Genomic DNA, 22,083 nt, shown 5'->3' with positions numbered 1-22,083 from the left:
CTTCATCAGCAATGGAGTCACATTAGCTGTGTGAGGGGGAGAAACAGGGAGAGAAACATTGGAATACTAGTCAGTCCCAGAGTGCAAAGGTGTATTTCCTTTGGAAGAATAAGTCACCTCTAATGTTGCATGACCCACGTTTGTGGATGTTGCGGCATTACATGAAATTAGTAGTTTCGTTCATAACATTTTAGAATGGGGTGCCTTGAGATAGTTTATCATTTTTAAGGGTGCATTGCCTGAAAAAAGGTTGAGAAACACTGCCTTATTTGACCAGCACCGCACTAATAGTTTTGCAGCTTCATTGCATGTAATGCTGAAAGTGTAATGTTCTCTGGTGCCAGCTTCACCGAGCGATAAATTAACTTGTCTAAAAAGGAGCTGAGCGTGCAATTTGACCCGCGTTCCCTGACGCTCGCTCAGTGTCATTGTTCCTCATTTAACACAGACACAGCAGAAGGACTTTTCAGTGAGAAGACCCATTCCTGTCATATAGGAGCAACTGAAAAGGTCTACAAATGAGAATATAATGCATAAGCAGGTGGCACTGTCTTGTCTTAAGCTAGCATGTTTGCTCTTGTTCTGCATTGTGTTCTATTATTACTACAACAGATTCTGGAATTAAAACCCGGGTACTGTATTTGGTCTGATTTATCCATATACTATAGTTGGGTAATATGGCACATTGATAAACGTTTAACACAATTGCATTTTTGTTTATCAACAGTGTAGCTGACAACAATAAGCGCCGGTTCACATTGCAGCGACGCTACTTCGCACCGCGACCTCCGTGGTTGCGGTGCGAGCAGCGCGCCGCGACCTCGGAGCGGCCGCCACGGACTTCATATCATTGAAGTCTATGGCGGTCGCCTCCGGGTCGCCCCAAAGAAGCTCCGGACCCTTTTTCTAGGTCGGAGCGACTTGTGTCGCTCCTATTAGAACGGGTCCGCAGCTTCCCTATGGGAGGCGACCTGCGGCGACCTGTGAGGCGACCAGGTCGCCTCACAGGTCGCCCTAGTGTGAACCGGCACTTAGACTTCATTCAGATTGGCATTGACACCCGATCTGCATGCATGACACATTTGTTTTTGTACCTGCATTAGCCCCAAGCTGCGTGCAGGCAGCCTACAGAGGTGGATGACTTGGCGTCTGCACAGATACAGCCACATGTCAAAATCTGACATGCGTTAAGGAGCAGGTCCACAGATGCAAATGCATGGTGCCTGTGTTCAGATCCATGCACCCACTCCAAGATACAGGGCAGCCATGAGAAGTGTTTTGGCCCCTTACACAGCTTTAGGCCTGTGCCCCCTGGGCCCATCCAATGGCAGTTCCAATGAATCCGTCCACTGGCCATCCTACCGAGTCCTTCAGTGCATCCACTTTTTTTTAACAGGCTTACAACCTAATATATGAAAATTAATCCAATCCAGCAAAGATGCATCCCCATATAATCAGCAAAGCAATGGCCCAATCCAGCAAAGAGACATCCCAATCCAGAAAAGAGAAGGCCCCATATATTGTGCAAAGAGACATCCTAATCCAGCAATGAGACATCCCAATCCAGCAAAGAGACAGAACCATATATTCAGCAAAGAGACATCCCAATCCAGAAAAACAGACATCCCACTGGCTGCATTGGCTCACTCTGTGGCTGCCCTGCTCTAGCAATTGCTAGTTACCACAGCAGCAACAACTCGGTCTCATTGGTTGGGGCCCGGGCAGCTGGGCCCCTTGGAACGTCCGGCCCCCCACATGTGTATGGCCTGTCCTCCTGATGGCAGCCCTGCCTACATGCATGTCAGATTTTGACATGCAGATGTTTTTTTGGGGCAGCTGTTGTATCATCCATCTCTTTAGGCTAGCTTGTGCAGCTCCGGGCGGATGCAGGAAAAATAACAAATGCAGTCTGCAAGTAATACGAGTGTAACCGCCCATCTGAATGAATGCCTTAGGTTGAAATAGAAACTTGTGTGTCACTGCTTTTTACTGTATAGGGAAGATCAATCCCGAATAGCAGCATCAAGGGGCTAAAAGCATTTTTAACAAGATTCTGACAGAACTCCCTAACACTTTCCTTGTGGGAAGAATAAAACATATACAGTATTTATATGTTCATGTACTTCCCATGGGAGGATGAAGATGAGGCTCACAAACTGAAAGGTTGCCTGTCAGTGATCAATATTTATTTTCTCCTGGACATATTACATTAAAATCGTCTGCTTATTACAACATAGAATGACTTGAAAGTAGAATAGTGAAGTATCCTGTAAAGAAATTAAAGGGCCGGTGCACCCAAAACTGATATTTCAGTTGTAGGTGGTGTTTCATAAGCCATCACGTCATTTTTTTATATCTTAGGAACTCCAGTGATAAAACCTGTCACCCTAATTCCCAGTTGTTCTTGCTCACCTTAAAGCGGTATTAAACACAAAATCAAAAATGTAATATATTTCAGATGTGGTAGCTGCATTTGTTTTCTTCTTTAGGCTTTTTTCCCCCTCTGTTTTCACTTGGTGATCCTGCAGTAACATACCTTATAGTGCATCCACTCAGGATGAAGGCGCAAAGTGGGGCACCTTTGGACAGCAACATAGTCTAGCAGATTTAAAAATACTAAAAAATTGAAGCCAAACAACCAGCTAACACTTTATAAACAGTTACACCAATTATTTTTTTATTATAGGATAAAGGTTTGGCATAAATTAATAAAAGCTGATCATTTTAAGCACCCCTGTCAGTGTAAATGGTTTGTCTCATCTATGTAACTGCTATATCTGCAAGAGAGCTTGTCCTTTTGAAAAAAAGCAGACTTGCTGGCTGGATCACAAGCTGAAAATAAAAGAAAAAAAGCCTAAAAAAGAAAACTAAAGCAACCACTACATCTAGGAAGTGGAATATAATGCATTATAATACATTTTGTTTTTGGGTTTAAAACCACTTGAAACAGTAGCCATACACATTTTGACTGGAGCTGAATTCTTCCATGCTAACAGCGTAGATGGGGAAATGTCCGTTGTTGGTGACGGTATTCAAGCAGCTGCCAACACCCAATGCTGCCAGAATACCTGAACTGTGACTGCATCTGGTTGGACACGCTCACGGTTCAGCCAACAATTTTCCACCTGGCTACTTAAATTTTTCAATCAAAGTCTATTAAGTGCCTATAGGGCTCCCCACGGCTTGAACTGTAATTGATTCAGCCAAAGGTAAATATTTGTATGGCTATCAATACTCCTCCAGCTACAGGATAGAGTGTCCCATCTCCTCCCTCAATGAAATACAAGAATGAAAACACCTTAAAATTTGTGAACTGGAGATCATGATACATGAGACATACAGTAACTGAGTCAAAGAAAGGTTAACACTCCAGCATTTGGATATCAGTTTTAGGTGGACTTTATTTTCTGCCCACAATTCTTTAATGGAGTTTAACATAGCATTCCAGGTAATAGAAGCTATTCTGGTACTAATTAACATAGAAATAGTTTCTTTGTTTTCTATAGAATAATCTATTATAAAAAAACACTCTTGTGCATTAGCTCTTTGCCTGGAGCCACTTGTGTTCCCCCAGTCTCTGCTCCCTACAGGGTTTCCTGATTGCCTGTTGGGCTCCTCAATGAGCTTTTATATTCTTGTAGCACATGTGTGCCTGTACAACAAATAGATTCCATCCTGAATCTCTGTAACTCGTGTATGGTGTGGATTGAACTACAGCTAATCTTGGGCTATCCAGAGGATACCCGGGTAGTGCAATTTTTTGGCTATTTAGACAAGTTAAACATTGCCATTGTCAGTGAGCAGGTAGGCCTGTAAGAATTGACCAAGCATGCGTCTTAAAAGGTGGCCACACACAATCAATTATCCAATGCATCTAAACTGATCAAATGAAGACTGCAAATCAAAGACCCTCCATTTATCCAATTAGTGATCTTTCAATTGATTTTAAAGGAGAAGTATAGCCAAAGTTGTTTTGGCTATACTTCTGGGGATCACAGGAGTGCAGTTGGTTCTGTGACCTGTTTTTAGCCGACAATGGGCTAATGTCCTCTGTCGGCTGATGTCACACAGCCAAGCCATGCTCAGGAAAGATCCCAGGTTTACAGTCAGGATCCATTCACATGCCTGTACCGGCAACTGGCTCAGCCCCTCAGTGAGTGCTGGACGGGCAGAGCAGAGAGCAGGTGACTGACAGTCACCGGCTCCCTGCTAACTGAGGGCTAAGAACCGAGCAATCAGCAGCCTTTGAACGCTCGGTTCTCCATATTAAGCTGGCTGCAGATGGTCTGAATCTCCTGCTGGCCATAGACGGTTAAGCAGGAAGTGGCCGGGATTCGAACCATGTATGGGCAGGTTGAATATACCCAAGTTGAGTGATAGATCAACTAGAGCAGTGGTCCTCAACCCTGGCCTACAGGGCCCACTAACAGGCCAGGTTTGCAAGATAACTGAAATACATCCCAGGTGATATCATTTGCTGCTCAGTGATTGCAGTACTCTAGTCTGCATCTCCCCAAGGTAATACTTAAAATCTGGCCTGTTAGTGTGCCCTGAGGACCGGAGTTGAGGACCACTGAACTAGAGTACAACCAGTCTGCCGGATTTTACATGTGATTGCTAGCAATTATCAACGCGTTCTTCCGGAGGGGACGCCTTCCTCCACCCACTCACCCAACGGTTGGAGGGAGATCACACTGTCTCTGGTTGGAGTAAAGAAAGTCGCTCTGTCTTTGGCTGGTCTTAAAGCTGATAGGGGCGGATGCAGCATCGGATTGATGCTGCATCCATGTAGGCAAGTATAAAGTCCATACTTCTCTTTCAAATCTGCCAAGTTGACCAGCTGGGGCAGACAAATATCTGCAGGGGTGTCAGAGAACAATTCGTAATTCAGATCAGTTAAATGATCTTTTTTAATGGTTAGCATGTATAACTGATAGATCGTATTTTTATTAATATTTTCAGTCAACTGCAAAAAGCAGAACAATAACCTGCATGTTGGCTTGTCCAGAATTGTAAATGGTGATTGGCATGTTTGCAATCGCTTGTAGCAAAATCCATCAGAAATTACTATGTATGCTCGCCTTAACCTAACCACATGAAACAGTCCTCTGATCTGACCTTTACTAGCCAGACCGGGTAACAAACGTTTGTATATCGAACAAGAAGTTACCTGCCTTTCTGGTGGTAACAAGTAATTGAACATTTTAGATAATGTGTCCCGATTACTCTTAAGATATGTGCCCCTCCTCTGGGCTCCTCCCTTTGTAACGGCATAAACAAGAATGCCTGCCTGATCCATACTTGTGTTTATGGGGAGGTTAGCAGATCTGAGAGCATGAGGATAGCTGGATAATGTACATAGACACCTTCAGGATGAGGACAGAGAGGCCTATTTATTTATTCTTTATACAACCCCTGTCTGAAGCTACTCAGTTATCTGGTTCAACCTTCTTGCCGCTCATTGTTTTATTATCACCAACAAACAAACCAATCCCAATAGTAAATACTAATATTCTGTATTTCCTTTCAGTACGCTATTGTCAGAATGTGGACTTCAGCTGTCTTTTGAGTTGGTTGTGGTCATTACATAGTAAATAGATGATAGCAGAGCACATATTTGTAGGCCTTTTTTTATTGAGCCAAAGGGATTTTCCAATCACAGACAATAGTCTGGCCATACTGCAGTTTTTCCCTTTCAGATAAGATACTTTGCAATATTTCAGGGATGATTTACAAAAGGCAAATACACTGTGCACTCCGTAAGTGCAGTTTCTTCAGAACTTAGTAAATGAGGCGAAGCTTCACTTTACACAGGATACACAATCACTTGCTAGGAAAATTAAAAAAGCAGCATTTCTGCTTGCACAAGATTGGATGATGGCAGTGCCAGGAGAAGGTCATCTAGAGCCCAGGGCAAACATGCCAAACTGCCCCCCCACCCAAGATGTATGAGCAATATGGGTCAGCAAAAATATGACCTCAATAACACAGAGCACTAATCTGCATGCTTACCCCCTAAGCATAAATCCCCCCTCCTCCAAATACAAATTTGCCCCCCTGCTCAAAACCCCCCTCCCAGCAAAAATCTTTACCCCAAACCCTCAAGTCTCCCCCCCCAAAAAAAATCACCCCTCCCAGCACAAATCCTATACCCCCAAAATTTCCCTTCCTAGTACACATCTCCCCCCCACTTCAAATCCCCCCAATCCCCCTCCTAGCAAAATCTTTTCCCCCCAATTCCCCCTCCCAACACAAATCCCCCTAAACCACCACTCCTAGCACCCCCCCCCCATTTCCACTCCTAGAACAATACTTACCCCCTTCCACCCCCACAAATTCCCCCTCCCAGCACAAATTCCCTTCCCCCACCTCACATGATACCACAGTGCCCAAAGCAGCTGTCCCTCCTGCCCACCCCTTGTCCCAACCCTGAATAATGGTAGTCAGCAGAGCTTCCCCTCCTTTACAAAAGCCCCGTATACACTGGCGGAATATTGGGTGGTATCAGCTAGTTTAATAGAAAACAGCCTGTGTGTACGCCAGCCAGTCCGACAGAAGCCAGCCAAACATCCAGCTTTTGTTAAAGGAGCATGACCGATGAAAGATCTGCGGATTAGCATACCATAAGTACTCTCATCCAATGGCTGAGAGTGCTGATCGGTGTGCACTGACAGAGGGGTCGTCCCCATGTCAGAACACAAAAGCTTAGTAGGGAGATCGCTGTACTTACATCCAATTGTTAGTACAGAATCTCCTCCTGAGCTCTTTCGTTTTTTGTTTTTTTTTTCAGACAGCTGGGTTAAATGAAAAAGAATCCTCCGACAGTACGTACTAGGCTTAAAGCCGGCCATAAATGGTTCGAATCTCAGCCGGTTCAGCAGGAATCGGCAGAGATAGGAACCATGTATAGGCAGGCTGAACGTACCAAGTTGATCGATCAATTAACTTGGGTAGAACCAGCCTCTCGGATTTACGTGCCATTATCGCTAGCATCTGCTATAGCTGCTAACAATATTCACTGTCTTCTCCCACCGGGGAAGGGAGTACAATGTCTCGGCAGGATGGATTCCCTGTGAGCACTGTCTATGTTGATGGGGGGAAGCTCTGGAGTAACTGCACTTACAGAATGCACAGTTTATTTGCCTTTAGTAAATCAATTCTTTCATGTTCATTTATAGCATCATTCCCTTCTTAATAGATATTTTCCAGCTTGAAGGTTTTTTTTTTTTAATCAATTCTACACATTTAATTGTTTCTGTGAGCTACTTATTATATGACGTTTTTCTGTTCACTAGACATTCATAGAAACCTTTAAATCTTCTATATGTCTAAGCGGAAGGAAACCTGTATTGAGAGAAAATATGTAGGATATACCCTATAGCCAAAAGGATTGTGAAAATGTTATCTGCCTGGCTGTCTCTGTTTAATGCTTTCTGAGTTATTTACTTGCAACAAGTATGCAGGCAGTGAAGGTGAAGTCATGCCTTTTCTTGCTCAATGGCTCAAAGTACTGATGTTATTATTTATATATATATATATATATACATATATATATATATATATATATATATATACACATACATACATATATACAGAAAATATATTTATAAAATTGGATTCACCTTCAAGTGGGGTCAATTCATCAAAGTTTAGTGGAAGTCAGAATGAAGTCAGCCCAGGACACATGCAACATACTACAGCAAAACAAGTTAATCCATATGAAGGATTAAAGTGCTCTCACTCCGCTCCATATGGTGTGTCCTAGTCTGACTTGCATCTCATAATAACACTGGCCTCTGGCCCCAAAATCCTACTAATTTGTACATTGTCCGAAAATGTAATCAGCCAGTTATTACCAAGGCATTAAGAAGAAACATATCTGTACGCATGTTTAAAAAAAACAAACAACAAAAAAAACAATTTCCCCAAATAATCCTTTTGTGCCCACTCCCAGAAGCATTAGTTCTTCCTAATATTATATATATATATATATATATATATATATATATATATATATATATATATATATATATATATATATATATATATATATATATATATATATATATATATATATATATATATATATATAAGCAATGTATGTTTTTTCTTTACACTTTCCCAAGTGGTGTTTATTTAGACATTTAATGCATCATTTTTCATCTAATATTAATAAACATTACCCGTTATGAAAGCTCAGTCATACCAGACATTAGGCTTAGTGTGGTTATGATCAGAAAACTGGAATTAATTCAGTTGATTAAAAACAAAACACACCATGTGATTAGTAGAAAACTTTGAGTATGTAACATGGAGCTCAAACAATACAAACCAGCTACATGTTTTTTTAATGACTTAAAAGCATTGCGCCTTTCAGTAAATGTGGCAAGGACAGATTCTGAGGTTTGCTTTTCGTTTTAATTTAGCTATTTTTTTTGGTCACATGCTGATTTTTTTCATTCACTAACCCAAGGATTTTAGCATAACCAACATCTGCAGTAAACAGTGCAAAACCCTTGCAAGCACCTAACAGTGAGAATATAAGCCACAGACCATAAGATATTAAAAAAAAAAAAAAAAGTGAATTAACTTTACTGCATCCATAAGAGCTGGACCATTAATTTATGCCAGCAAGCTGGATTAAACAGCTACTTTTTCTATCACTGGAGACAAGATATTTAAAGGGCAAATATCGAGACTGCCATAGGTGTCTTCTCATATTACAGATGCTAGCTGCCTGGCTGTTTTTCAATTACCTTATGCAGATAAGGACCTCTGACCTTCCTTCTTATTCTGGTTCAGTGAAACAAAGCTTATTAAATCTGCAGCTTTCATTTAAAAAAACAATCCTGGTGGTCCTGCCATGAAGGCCCTTATCAGACTTCAATTCATGGGATGACAACAGCTATGCTCCTGCATTGTCACCCTGTAACATGTGCCCCTGGTAGTGACCACAAATAGATATGCTTGTAGTTACCATCAGGAAGCTGATCCAAAACGAAGAAGCACAGCTGATACTGTGTACATAGACAGGAAGTGGCTGAAAAAAGACCGGAGAAGACCAGTATTGCTTATAGATGCAATAAAAGACCAGTATTGCTTATAGATGCAAAAAAAAGAATGACAAAAAGTAACAACAGATTTTTTTAAAAGAAAAACATGGCAGTTGTTGAATGGTTGGCTTCTGCTTTAACACGTATTTTAGATTCCAGAGAAAGCGGTCAGAATACTGAGAACTTATTGCTTGTCTGCATGTTGGATGCTGATAAGGTAAGAGATGCTTAATTTGGCAGAAGGACCTCAATGACGTAGACCCCAGAGATATGAGAGGATGTAGTAGCTGTTGTAGTTGTGAGAGCCCCATGTTACTGGTGCTTTGTTATATCTGCTGCAGTTATAAATACCTTCATCCCCTTCTGATAAATACTCAGCATCGCTGAGAATTTCAGGTATATTGGCTCTACGAACTGTACGAACAGGAGACAAAAATGTAATGCTTGGACAGGACAAATGTGCCTAAATTTCTCATCAATAACAGTTACAATAATAATACATGGACTATATAAGACTATAAGAATTATCTTTCTTACAGATCCCTCCATCAATGCCTAATGGCACAGATGGACAAACCTCCAGTTGTGGTTTTTGTATTCTGACAGCTGGTGCCTCCAGAATACCCAGCAGTGCCTGCATTTGATTGGATGCAGGCGATTGTCAGCTCAAAATTTTCCTCTTGGTTCCTTTCATTGTTCATTTGAAGTGGTGCTAACAGAGCCAGTTTAAAGGATAAGTTCACCTTTAGGGACATGTTCCACGCGTTTTTAGGGTGGAACATGTAACATGTTCCTGTTCTTGCAGTCACTCAGGGATCTGCTGTCTCTGTGTGACAGCAGTATGGGGAGAAGTTCCCCGTTCCAGCTGTCACTTTTTGAAAAGAGCGCACCCATGCGGCCGCATCATTCATTCCAAGAGTTCTGTGAATGGATCAACTACGCAAATGGTCATCCTTTGCGCCTATCGGCTTCTAGTTCTCAATGTACTACCATGGCGCTGTTGATCACTCTGATTGTTCACTGATTCTTCCTGTCAGTGTGAAACTGCCTGCCTGTATGATGTAAGGGCAGACAGCTTACACTGACAGTCTGCAGGAGTTCTGCATGGCACCAGCAATCCACTGATCACTAGTGCAATGCGTTCCAGGCTCCTAATTTTTTTTTTATTTTTTTTAAAGGGGACCTTATCCTTTAAGGTTTGTCAACAACTGTGCTTATCTAAACAGTCTATTGCAGGGAAATGCAAACTGTGGCCCTCCAGCTGTTGCAAATCTACAGGTCCCATCATGCCTCTGCCCATGGGTATCATTCTTGAGGCTGTCAGAGTCTTGCTTTGCCTCATGGGACTTTTAGTTCTGCAACATCTGGAGGGCCACAGTTTGCATATCCCTGCAATAGACTGTTTAGATAAGCACAGTTGTGGAGGGCCACAGTTTGCATATCCCTGGTCTATTGTGTTATGCAGTTTGTAACATCTGGTTAGCTTCTGCATGATATTGCATGGTTTCAAAGATCAGATATCTGCATGCTGCTAAGCTGCCCTTACTTTGACAAGCAGCGGCACCTATTCATCATTATGTAGGTAACTGCAGAGCATATCAGAGGTCATCACCCCCACCAGGTCCCACGCAGCTGCAGACTAAAAATGCAGTCTTTTGTATTTCTGGCTCACTAATGTGTGGTCCTGCATTGTACAGTAACCTCTGAATAATCACGGAGATGAATAATAATACACTGACAGCCAGGAATGGTTGTGTAAAGTCAGTGTAGCTCAGCAGGTGACCTGGGATATTCACACCGATGTAAAACCACAGATAGCACAGTCACTTTTTCATTAGCTAACTTTCAAGGTGGAACTGGCAATGACACAGAAAAAAGGAAGGATGCACGTTACTTCCATACCTTCATCATCTGACATGTCCAAAACCTCGTTCATTGTTTCTGGGACGTTCATTTTATGTTTTTCAGTTACCATCTGTTAAAGAAAAAAGCAAGAAAAAACATCACTTCCCATGTTAGACTGGGGAGCATTATAAGCCAAATATGACAGCAGCGCAGTAACAATGCAGCCGCTTCACATGTTGTGTGTATTCTCTCCAGGCTGCCAAAAATAAAAAATAAACAGAAACTCTCCCTGGTGTGTCCACGGAGTTCTGAGGCTAACTCAGAGCATATGTGTTCTAAACCCTTTCTGAGCCTGACATCGATACACTCCATTTGTCACTTCAAGGCTTGCAATACTTTTTTTTATTTGTAGAGGTTAATGCCTAGGTTATGTATGTAATCGGACTAAAATCAGATTATAAACTAAAGCAAAAATGTTAGACCCTTCTGGGCTGTGTTGGTAAAATTTAGTAATGGGGAAACCTTCTTAACTTCTTAACCTTCATTACTGGTTTCTAACAAACCAAGTGGTCAATCTGGGTCCAATGCAAAAATCCTGGCAAGTAGTCATAGACACAGTTATAGCACATATAGAAAAGGTTTTATATGCCAATGGGTTTGTATCTTCAGACAGTTTATGATCCTGCCAGACAGCACAGCCTGATCCTAAAGCCTAGTATACGTTACTGTTTTTTTCATTCAACCCAGCAGTTTGAAAGAAAAAAAACTGTCAGCTCCAGTCAGAGCCGCTGTACTAACATTCGGATGCTAGTACAACCATCTCCCCTGCTGTTCTATTCTTTTCTGACAGAAGGATGACCCACTCCGGTCACTGATCGGGAGCAAGCCGGCTGCCGTTTTTCCAGCATGCTCGTCCGACAGAAGCTGGCCAAACGGTCGGCTTCTGTCGGACCAGCTACCACACACATGGGCTGAATGTCGGCCAGTTTTTAATGAACTGGCCAATGTCGCCCATGCGTACTAGGCTTTAGGCTCCACTGAGGCAGCAGCAAAGTTTGGTCAAGAACATTACCCCAAGTCTGCTGATTTGCCAATAAAAGAGCAGAAGCACATTGATGAGGTTATCCTTCTGCTCACTGCTCCAGTCAGTAGGTTCTCTGCCAGCACATGTGTACTGTAGCATATCTTGACTGGCTGTTATTGTTATAAATGTGGTTATTGTGTTTTGAAAGAGGATACAAATTCATTAGGTAACTTGTAATTAAATGTTATTAAGTAAATATCTCTCACCCGATATTCTTAGAGTTCTTAGAACAAATCCACCAGTCTAGTCTAGCTTATCAACACCTTTTTATTAGAAATATATCACGCAGTACATCAGAGACATAATTAGGTCAATCTACTCACAACTGTAGTCAGGGTCTCCTCCGTCACCACTTTCAGTGTGTCAACCACTGAAATATAACCCAGTCTACGAGCAATAGCCAGAGCGGTATTGCCATTCTAGAAAAAAGGAAAGATGAATTAGGATAGAAGCCACAACAATGTTTATATAATTAGCATAAAAAAATATAATAATAACTGTTCGAGCAGAGGTGTATCCTTTTGTATTTGTATCATTACAGCGGACTTTCCTGTCTCACTTCCCTACCAGCATCATAAAAATATTACACAATGACTTTCCCATTGCGGGATCTGCTCTGATGACATACATTTGGCCATCACCCATATATGAGCATGTTAGGATTGACAGACAATATCCTGTATGTACTACATACATATTTTATCTAAAATATGTGCATTGGCCCTAGAAGGCCATTGAAAACCACAATAATATTATGTCTTTAGTATGAGAAACAGATGTCTAGGGTGGTATAAAACAAAACACTTACTTCACTGGACTTTACAAAAAGAACAGTGAAATGCAGCAAGTCATGATACAAACATACTACTGTTCAAAAGTCTTCTATAAATTGAGAAGGTGAGAGATTAAGCGAACATGTGCTTTGCCCATACAAGTTTCCTTTAATGGTGGTCTACTTGCGGTTATACCTAATTTTCCTTTGTTCTCTTGCTGTACATACAAATACCCAGTAAATATTTTATGGGGGTTCAAGTGACTTGCTCTATTTCATGTCATGTAAAAGTGTTGGTGTTTGGTGATTAGCAGCTCAAATACCTACTAATGGGGTTGATTTACTACAAAATCTGGTGCAGCTGTGCATAGAAACCAATCAGCTTTCAGGTTTTATTATCAAAACCTAACTGGACAAGCTGAAGTTATGAGCTGATTGGTTTCTATGCACAGCTGAAGCAGATTTTGCACTCTCCAGTTTTAGTAAATCAACCCCACTGTGACTAGGAAGTGACTAGAGAGTCATCAGTCTTGTGTAAGCCCCAAGCTTTTCCCATACCAGTTTCCTTAATTGTGGCCTACTTGCTGTTATACTTAATTGTCCTTTGTTCTTTTGCTACACATACAAATACTCAATAAATATTTATATGGGGTTCAAGTGACTTTTTCATCTCATGTGAAAGTGCTGGTGCTTGGTGATTATCAGCTCAGGCACCTATGGAAGCAACTAGAGAGTCACCAGCCCTGTGTAAACTCCAAGGTGTTTATCTGATATGTAGTGAACCAATTAAAACATTTCTTTTCACAGTTTATAAAGTACACAATGTTAAAAAAATTTGGTGTGTAAATGTTTGGTGAAGGCCACATTTGCTGCTTTACAAAATGTGCCCCTTTCTATTACAAGACACCCCCCCCCTTTTTCACAATTATTTGGTTTTGGGACAACATGTGACATTATACTGTAGAAAAAAAATACATTGGATGTTGGTTTGCAGGTTATTGGGAACTGTTTATCCACTTACCACAGTGACTTCATTGGGTGATGCACCATGCTGGAGCAACACGTTAATGATATGGGTATGTCCCTGCTGAGCAGCCTGGTGTAGAGCCGTATACCCATTCTGAAAAGGAGAAACGTATAAATATCAGAAGGAACTTTGAAAACCATCAACGTTTTTCAATGTGTCAGGAATACCACAGGGTAATCAAGTTTTATAATACTAGTAGTGTCATTAAACAGTAAAAGAGAAGGGGAGAGGAGTTTGAAGGCCACGTGCACACGTGGCTATAAAAATAAGCAGCTGTTTGAATTTGGCAGAGAAAAAATGCCTCTAATGTTACAATATATATGGGCGTGTACATGCATTTATGTGTACATCATAATAAGATCATAAAAAATAAAGCCACAAAGAAACCCTTCCCTCATACTGTATGTACAAGTACATCCCAGTTCTATACACACTCAGGGCCACTGATAGGGGGGGACCACCAGCCCTCTTGTAGGGGGCCCGAACACACAGGGGGGCCCACACAGAGAGGGGGATTCGTGATGGACAACAAATACAGAAATCTTCCTCCAGAACCTGAATCTGATCTGTCCTTCTCCCTGTGATCAGCTTTTATCTGCTTAGAAAGAGACAGTCATCCCTCACTAAATCCCCCTCCCTGTGTGGGCCCCCCACCCAGCACCGGTTCTAATGTTATCTCTGCTCAGGAGTTTATGTGTAACTTTGTTTCTCTCTCTCTGTCTCTCTGATCACTGAGCTCCAACTGCACAGCCTGTATATTTTTCTCATCTCATCTTCATTTTTATTTAACATCTTTTTTTTTTTTAGATTTTGCAGGAATTATGTGAGTTATGTTATATTTGTGTCTGCTAATATTGATTTTGTTGTAATTTTAGCTAAATATATCTTTAATATTTTCTTGAGGGGGCCCTGCCAGGTAGTCTGTACGGGGCCCCATGATTTCTAACAGCAGCCCTGTACACACTCATTCATGATCATGGATCACTTACAGTCAGCCTCTGTTTTTTACATTCATAAATATGCCTTTTGATGCGCTGGACCACAGGATCTTAGTTTTTCTATGCGCTTCTCATAAAATGTTCCTCTTCCTCAGGAGCATAAAAAAGAGGCCAATGCTAATAGCAGGGTAGTGGTGCAACTTAACTAGAACTCTAGCCATGTTTTGTTTTTGGTGAAAGAGTGATATCCTGTTTTAGGTTTTTCTCTGGTCTTTAGCAGCACTGGATGGATATCCCCTCACTTCCTGTCCTGGTTGCCATATTGTCACTGGGACAGGAAATGAGAGGAAATCACAGCAGACACACAGACAGCAATATAAACCAAACATTTCCCAACATATCCAAACATTTAAAAAAAATCTTAGGATGATGATCCAGGAGAAGCAGGTTTTTTGGTCCTACAGGCATAACCTAGTAACATCCCAGAATGAAAATATATGTACAACTCACTCTGGTTTTGGCATTCACTTTAGCACCATGTTGCAGCAAAAAATTGACCATTTTAATGTTCCCGTAATGGCTTGCCACATGCAAAGGAGTATATCCCATCTGCAATACATACAGAAAAAATAAATGGTTAATGCTTGTGGGTGACAGATTTTTTCTGATCATTTTGCATTGAAAATATTACATTTAATAGAAAAATTAAAAAGCTAATTTGTTTTGTACCCCTAAGGAGTGTTCCATATCAATCAGCATCATCATTTTTATGCATCCTATGAACATTATGTTATGCTTGTTATTCTTGATGTTCGATAACCATATTATACCCTTTCTTCCACCTTTTTTATTTTTCACCTAAGGTTTAGGTATAACACGCCCCATGTACAAAAGATGCATATAGATTTGCATCTGGCCTCATTGCCTTTTGCACCTCCACAGCTCTGGTGTGCTCCACAAACTACTGCTTCATTGTTATTGCCTTTACATGGGAATATAGGCTGCACACTTGACCTAATAGCATAACCCATAAAGAAATAAACAAATACACAAAGAAATGGTAGTAAAATGGCCGTGGTACCTTTATTGGTATATAAATAATTCATTAGTAAAAATGTTTATTAAAATTCATAAATGAACAAATATTCAAAACTTAAAATTCAAATATAAATATATCACACTCAGTCAAAGAAATCGAGTGAATATCCCCAAATAGATTAATCAGAAGTCCCCTCCTTGATTCAAGGGTGACATAACCACATAACAGGTGCTGTGACAGGGTGGCGGGGAGGGGAGCTCACCAAGCCGTTCCAGGTCAACTGCGACGGAAGCCCTCATGCGACGCCTTATATAGTCCTACTCACATGTGAGAAGAAGCTTCTAGAACACTCGTGTCTCCCGCCTAAATCCTTATGACAAGCACGGAAAGTCTTAAAGACACAGTAACCTAAAATGTTTTTATTTTTTTTTTCTAAAACTTGTAATATTAAAAACTGTGGCCACCACAATCCCATGTCGTGGGTTAATTGTGCCCACTTGACATTCTGTCAACATTTAATTTTATTTCTATGGTGTTATGCAAAATGTTGGCCCTTTATCCTTACAGGTTTTGCTTACTTTACTTTGTGCATCATCACTGCTTTCTGCATCTATTTACTATTAGGTACTGTGGAGCAATTCCAGGCAACAAGTGAAAACAACTAGTAAGTTACTTATGTACTCCAACAAATACTGCAATTGTTCTTAAAGCGGAGTTCCGAACATTTTTTTTTTTTTTAATTACCTTCATGACAGTCACTGCTTGTTCTTTAACAATTGGCTACACCAAGTGTCCCCTTTTTGTTAATTGTGCAGCATTGTTTTCTTACTACTTTGTTCTCCTTATAGACAGCACGGCCATCCTGACTGTGGGTATCTGAAGCTCACTGGGTCTCTCTTCCAGGATTAGGTGCATGCTGGCTACCCAGCATGCACCTTCTGATCTTGCGCATGGAGCGAGATCTCCCAATCTCGCTCACGGACTCCTGGGATTGATGACATAGCAATCCCAAGAGTAAAAAGAGGAAATTACATACCTCAGCGAGGTAGGATGGAAATCAAGCTTGGCATTAAAAAAGGTACAAAACAACAAAAAAAGAAAGAAAATTATCTCCAAAAACAAGTGGGGATGGGGGCCCTCTCTTTTTCAACACTATAACGCAATAGTTGCATTTTTTGCCTGGAACTCAAGCTGGTCATTTAAAGCTTAACTCTACGCAAAAATATATATATTTTTTTAATCCAGAAAGCTTCCCCTGAAAATGTACAGCATTTAGCAGAAGGGAATTTTTAAATGTGTATATTTTTAACAAAGATATAACAGTATTTATGCCTTATGATGTCATCAATTGGTACTGTAAAGCTAAGGGGAGGGAACTGAGCAGGGGCAGCTGTGGGGAGGGAGCACTTCTGCCAATAATAATACATTCTCTACCACCTTGCTATCCAACAAATCAAACATTTTTATAAACTCTTATAATGTGAAAAAAGCTGTGTTTAAGTAAATATATTATTATATCCTTATACACAATTACTGCAACAGTTTCAATATGTGCTACAAATAATAAATACAATGTTCACATTCTTTCTTTGTAACTGTTTCATTTACTACACAAAAAAAAAAAAAACATACTTGGAAATGGAAAGTGCTACTAAACCCAGATCCTGCATTCATTATATCTGGTCTACATGGAAATGTAATCATTTTAGTAAATATAAACTGATAAATATCTTTTCTCATCAGCTGTATATAGCAATTAGAACAATCTTGTGACTTCTATCAGTGAGTGCTGATAGTTTCCCAGGATTGTCCTGCAAGGCTTCAAGCCCCTAATTCTCTGTCTGGACACGTCTAGACAGAGCTGATTGGCCCTGTGCTGATCACATGTACCCTCCCAAGAAAAAAAAAAACATGCATCAATGAAGATGTGACATCTCACCCACTGTGTTCTTTTTTAGTTACTAGGCATGGAGGAGGAGGGAGGGACTGGGTTGTCATTTAGGACCTGTATACACACCCACATGTGTGATGTCAATATCATGTGACCTGAATAGCTCAGCTAAAACCAGGAAGTGTTCTCTGAGCAATAGAGACCAAAATGAGCATGTGCAGCTGAACTGCACTTACTGTGCTTATCTGGACTTGTCCAGAGTGAACTTGCAGGAGGGTTTGGATCTGTGCATTCAGGATCACACAGCCGTTTTACACAATGCAATGCAAAGGATTAATCACTTAACCTTCCTAGCGGTACATATATATACATAATTCTTGTGAATGAGCAGCCCAAACCAACTGTATACATTATATATATATATATATATATATATATATATACGTACATATATATAATATATGTATACATAATATTACATATATATATATATATATAATATATATAATAAATGTATACAGTTGGTTTGGGCTGCTCATTCACAAGAATTACATGCAAAATAATGGTACTGCTTTCAGCACCTAAAATCCAAAAGAATCATACCGCCAGGGAGGTTAAGTAACATAGTCAGTATAACAAGCATGCTATTCTGCATCTATAGACAGATTTTACTGTTGTGGGTTTAGTAACACTTTAAGCAGATCCCGTTATAAACAGCACCACAGGGGTTCGGAATCCACATCAAATGTGCTTCACTGTGTTATCCACCACCACCTTCAGAAAGACCGACTCTCCTGATAGGGTGGACCTCAGAATATTAAGGTCAGAGGCACATTTTCACCATTATCTCCATATATCTCATAGAATAAAAAAACAGTGGACAAGAACATCGAATTGTTTCATAAAGAATCTCTTTTCCATCAGTTCAACTTTATCTCCAGGAATTCTCTTAATGTGGGAAGGATTTAAACATAAAATACAATCCAATAGTGTAATACTGCTTTATAAAAAAACAAAAAACAAAAACCTGTACTTGTGCTTAGATTACATAAGTGAACATAGCACTAAAAATAAACAGCATGCAACTATAAAAAGACTGTAATCTGAATTGAGTCTCATCACAAAACACTCCACCTTGAGCTCTATTAGTAGTATATCCTGGACTCGTCTTTACACTCAGGGTAGGTACGATGAGCCAGCATGATGACGTCACCTGCTTAATCTCCCGCTATTTATTTTAGGCTTGTATACTTCCCACATTGTGAGAATTTATGGGAATGGAGTTAGAATGATGGAAGAGAGAGCCTTTATGAAATAAATTGATTTTTTTATCTGTATGTTTTTTCCCCATGAAAGAAAATGATGAAAATGCACATCTGACCTTTATAATTTCAGGTTCATCCAAACTGGTAAGTGAGCCTTTCTGAAGGTGGTGGTAGATAACACAGTTGGAGCACATTTGATTTTGACTTCAAAACACAGATGGTGCTTTGCATAACTTACCTGTATAAAGATGGTGAATCAATTCCCAAGAACTCTTCTTGTATTGTAAATGAAACAGTTACATGGTAAGATTAAGGACTTTGCAACATTGCATTCATGAAGCACATATTCCATCTGTATGTGGAAATAACCCTTCTGCCTGGGTGGGTGCCTCTTGGGAGTGTGCAGTGATTCTGTAGGTGGGTGTGTGGGTGGTGACAGGAGAGCAGAGTGCTCCCCTGGCATTGCTCAGGCACCAGAATCTGTACAGTAAACAGTGCTAATCAGTTGAGTCATTCAAAAGTGTAAAGTGCCAGCAATATCACAGCTTGTTGACAATGGGAAACCACATGACACTAATCAAAGGATAGGTGGCAGAGAGAGGTAAAAAAGGGTAGAACCAGGCATAGAGCATCAGTAGCTGGTAGCCTCCTACTTAATAGTACTACAGGGAGATGTTTAGAAGGCCGATCACCTAGCACATTGCAGCTGAGGCAGCCTGTCTCCATAGCAGGAAGTGGCAGCTTTGCTCATTTCCATACATTTTGCAGACACTTAAGGCTCATTCTCACCATGAGGAAGTCGCTTTTTTTGCATTTTCTTGCATGACACTTTTTAGGGCAACCAATCAATTTCAAGTAAAACATGCAAAAAAAAGATGCAGGCACAATTTCCAATTTACGCTGCCCCAAAACACACGGTACTGTGGTAATATGCATTTTGGCAAACATGAATGCACACGCATTCCCAAGATGCATGGGACCCGCTTGCGCGTGCAGAAGGCAGCGCCCTTTTTGTACAGTTCGGGACACATGCGTTCCCACACCGCCTCTGGTGTGAACAAGCCCTAAGCCAGTACCTGGAACATTATAATATAACATTTAGGGTAGGTGGGCATGCTGCTACTTTGTTTTTTATCTTATGTGCCTAGAGCTCGGCTTTAATTTTTCCTACTCTGTGTAATCCAGTGCAGCAAAAACATCTCCCAGGGTCACTTGAAGTTTCTAGAGCCTGTCCAGTGTAACTTCCTCTCTTCCTGCTTTCTATATCTCCAGTCATATCCAAACTTTCAAGGCAGTAATGAGTCTCATTGGTGTCTGGAACAAACTTTATACTGACATTTCTTTTAAATCAAGTGTTTCGTTTACGAGAGACAGAAGTGGCCCTGCAGTGGGTGTGTTTAGGAATGTATCTTTTGTGTCGGAAACTAGGCTATACCTTCAAATAATAAGGCAAAGAAAAATGCATTATGGTAGTAGCCAATGGCATCTAAGTAACTGTATACAGTACGTTCATTAATATGACAGTTCTAAACTGCTGAGAAGTGCATTTTAATTATTTGTCACAATGGTACTACTTTTTGCAAATGTTTTTTAAACTCTACACTGCCCTTTTATATAAGCCTGAATATTTTCTAACATGTTTGCCCAATTTGCTGAATTTATGAGGAACTTCCTGCTCTTAGTCTTTAACCGCAGCTATATTGTTTACAATCTAGTCTTAGTATTAGAAAAAAATATAATCATAGCACACATCTGCTTATCAACTACAATCTGCTTTGCCTCTAGACAAGAGTAAAATAAATAATGGGCCATACACACTATAAGATTTTCTGAAGACTTTTTCCTTTAGATTTACCAAAACCAGATAATATGAGGTCAACCCTAAACATTTTTAATTTGTATGCAATCAGGCAGGCCCTTGTACTACATAGAAAAGGTAAATCTGAAGGAAAAAGTCTTCAGAAAATCTTATAGTGTGTATGGCCCTTAAGACACTTGTCAGCCCCATTCAAAAAAGAGAAAGTAGAAAGAGCAATAATTAGCATACAGGGACCAATTAAATTTCCGTTTACTGTGCAATACCAGAGATATCTGATTCATTTCTATTAACCACTTGCCGACTGCCTAACGCAGATCTACGTCGGCAGTCAGCCCCTCATAGGCAAAGCGACGTATGTCCGCCGGTCACTCTGCGATCGTCGGGGGAGAGGGAGAAAGTCAGGCGGCTTGTGTAAACAAGCTGCCTGTCATTCTCCCCTGTGTATGAAGGATGATCATACGGTTCTACTATGTAGAACCGTTGATCACTGTTCATACATCTGAAGCCACAGCCAATCACAGTAGAAAGCAGGCCCCTAGGGACACACATAGCCCCTCCCTTTCAAAAAAAGTTAACCCCTTCACTGCCAGTGTATTTTTACAGTAACAGTGCATATGTATAGCACTGATTACTGTAGAAATGTCACTGGTAACCCCAAAAGTGTAAAAAATGTCAGTCAAGGGTCCGATCTGTCCGCCGCAATGTCGCAGTACCGCAAAAAAAATCGCAGATCGCCGCCATTACGCGTTAAAAAAAAAACAACAAAAATCTTTCCCTTTGTTAGTAAACGCGATAACTTTTGCGCAAACCAATCAAAATACTCTTTTTGCGATTTTTTTACCAAACATAGGTAGCATAAAACAAATTGGCCGAAAATGTTAAAACATTTTGATTTTTACATTTTTTTGGGGGGGAATTTCATATAAAAAAATTTGAAAAATATTGCTATTTTTGCAAAATTTACGCTCTTTTATTGTTTATAGCGCATGATCAAAAAAATCGCACAGGTGATCAAATACCACCAAAAGAAAGCTCTGTTTGTGGGAAAAAAAGGACGCCAAATTCGTTAACATACAGCGTCGCACGACCGCGCAATTGTCCGTTAAAGTCACGCAGTGCCGAATCGCAAAATACCCCTTGGTCAGGAAGGGGGTAAAATCTTCCGGGGCTTAAGTGGTTAAGTAATTCTAGAAGACCTATCTACTAGGTTAAGAATTTGATTAATTTGGGCTGATTTACAGATATGGGAGTATTGGCTGCATTTGACTGAATGATGGTAATGGGGCTTAGAGTAGACTTGGACAGACATAGAGGCCAGATGTTCAGTCAGGGCTTGAAATGGTGGTATTT

General features: G+C 40.5%; 1 protein-coding gene across 40 annotated transcripts in view; it reads right to left on the bottom strand.

Annotated features, from left to right (window-relative positions):
• Positions 1-22,083, bottom strand: part of ANK3 (ankyrin 3) — a 920,123-nt gene that overhangs the window by 159,762 nt on the left and 738,278 nt on the right. For 34 of the 40 annotated variants that reach the window (XM_082268127.1, XM_082268156.1, XM_082268164.1 and 31 more), the window contains 5 exons: positions 15,230-15,328; positions 13,776-13,874; positions 12,306-12,401; positions 10,956-11,028; positions 9,405-9,467 (listed from right to left, as the gene is read on the bottom strand). In XM_082268127.1, the coding sequence (XP_082124253.1) occupies positions 9,405-9,467; positions 10,956-11,028; positions 12,306-12,401; positions 13,776-13,874; positions 15,230-15,328 (430 nt within the window). The remainder of the gene's footprint in view (positions 1-9,404; positions 9,468-10,955; positions 11,029-12,305; positions 12,402-13,775; positions 13,875-15,229; positions 15,329-22,083) is intronic. The other 6 variants (XM_082268141.1, XM_082268130.1, XM_082268132.1 and 3 more) reach the window with 1 other exon arrangement.

This window comes from Pelophylax lessonae (genome assembly GCF_965119305.1).
Source record: "Pelophylax lessonae genome assembly, chromosome: 9".
Lineage (NCBI taxonomy): Eukaryota > Metazoa > Chordata > Amphibia > Anura > Ranidae > Pelophylax > Pelophylax lessonae.
This window is presented reverse-complemented; position numbering and strand designations above follow the sequence as displayed.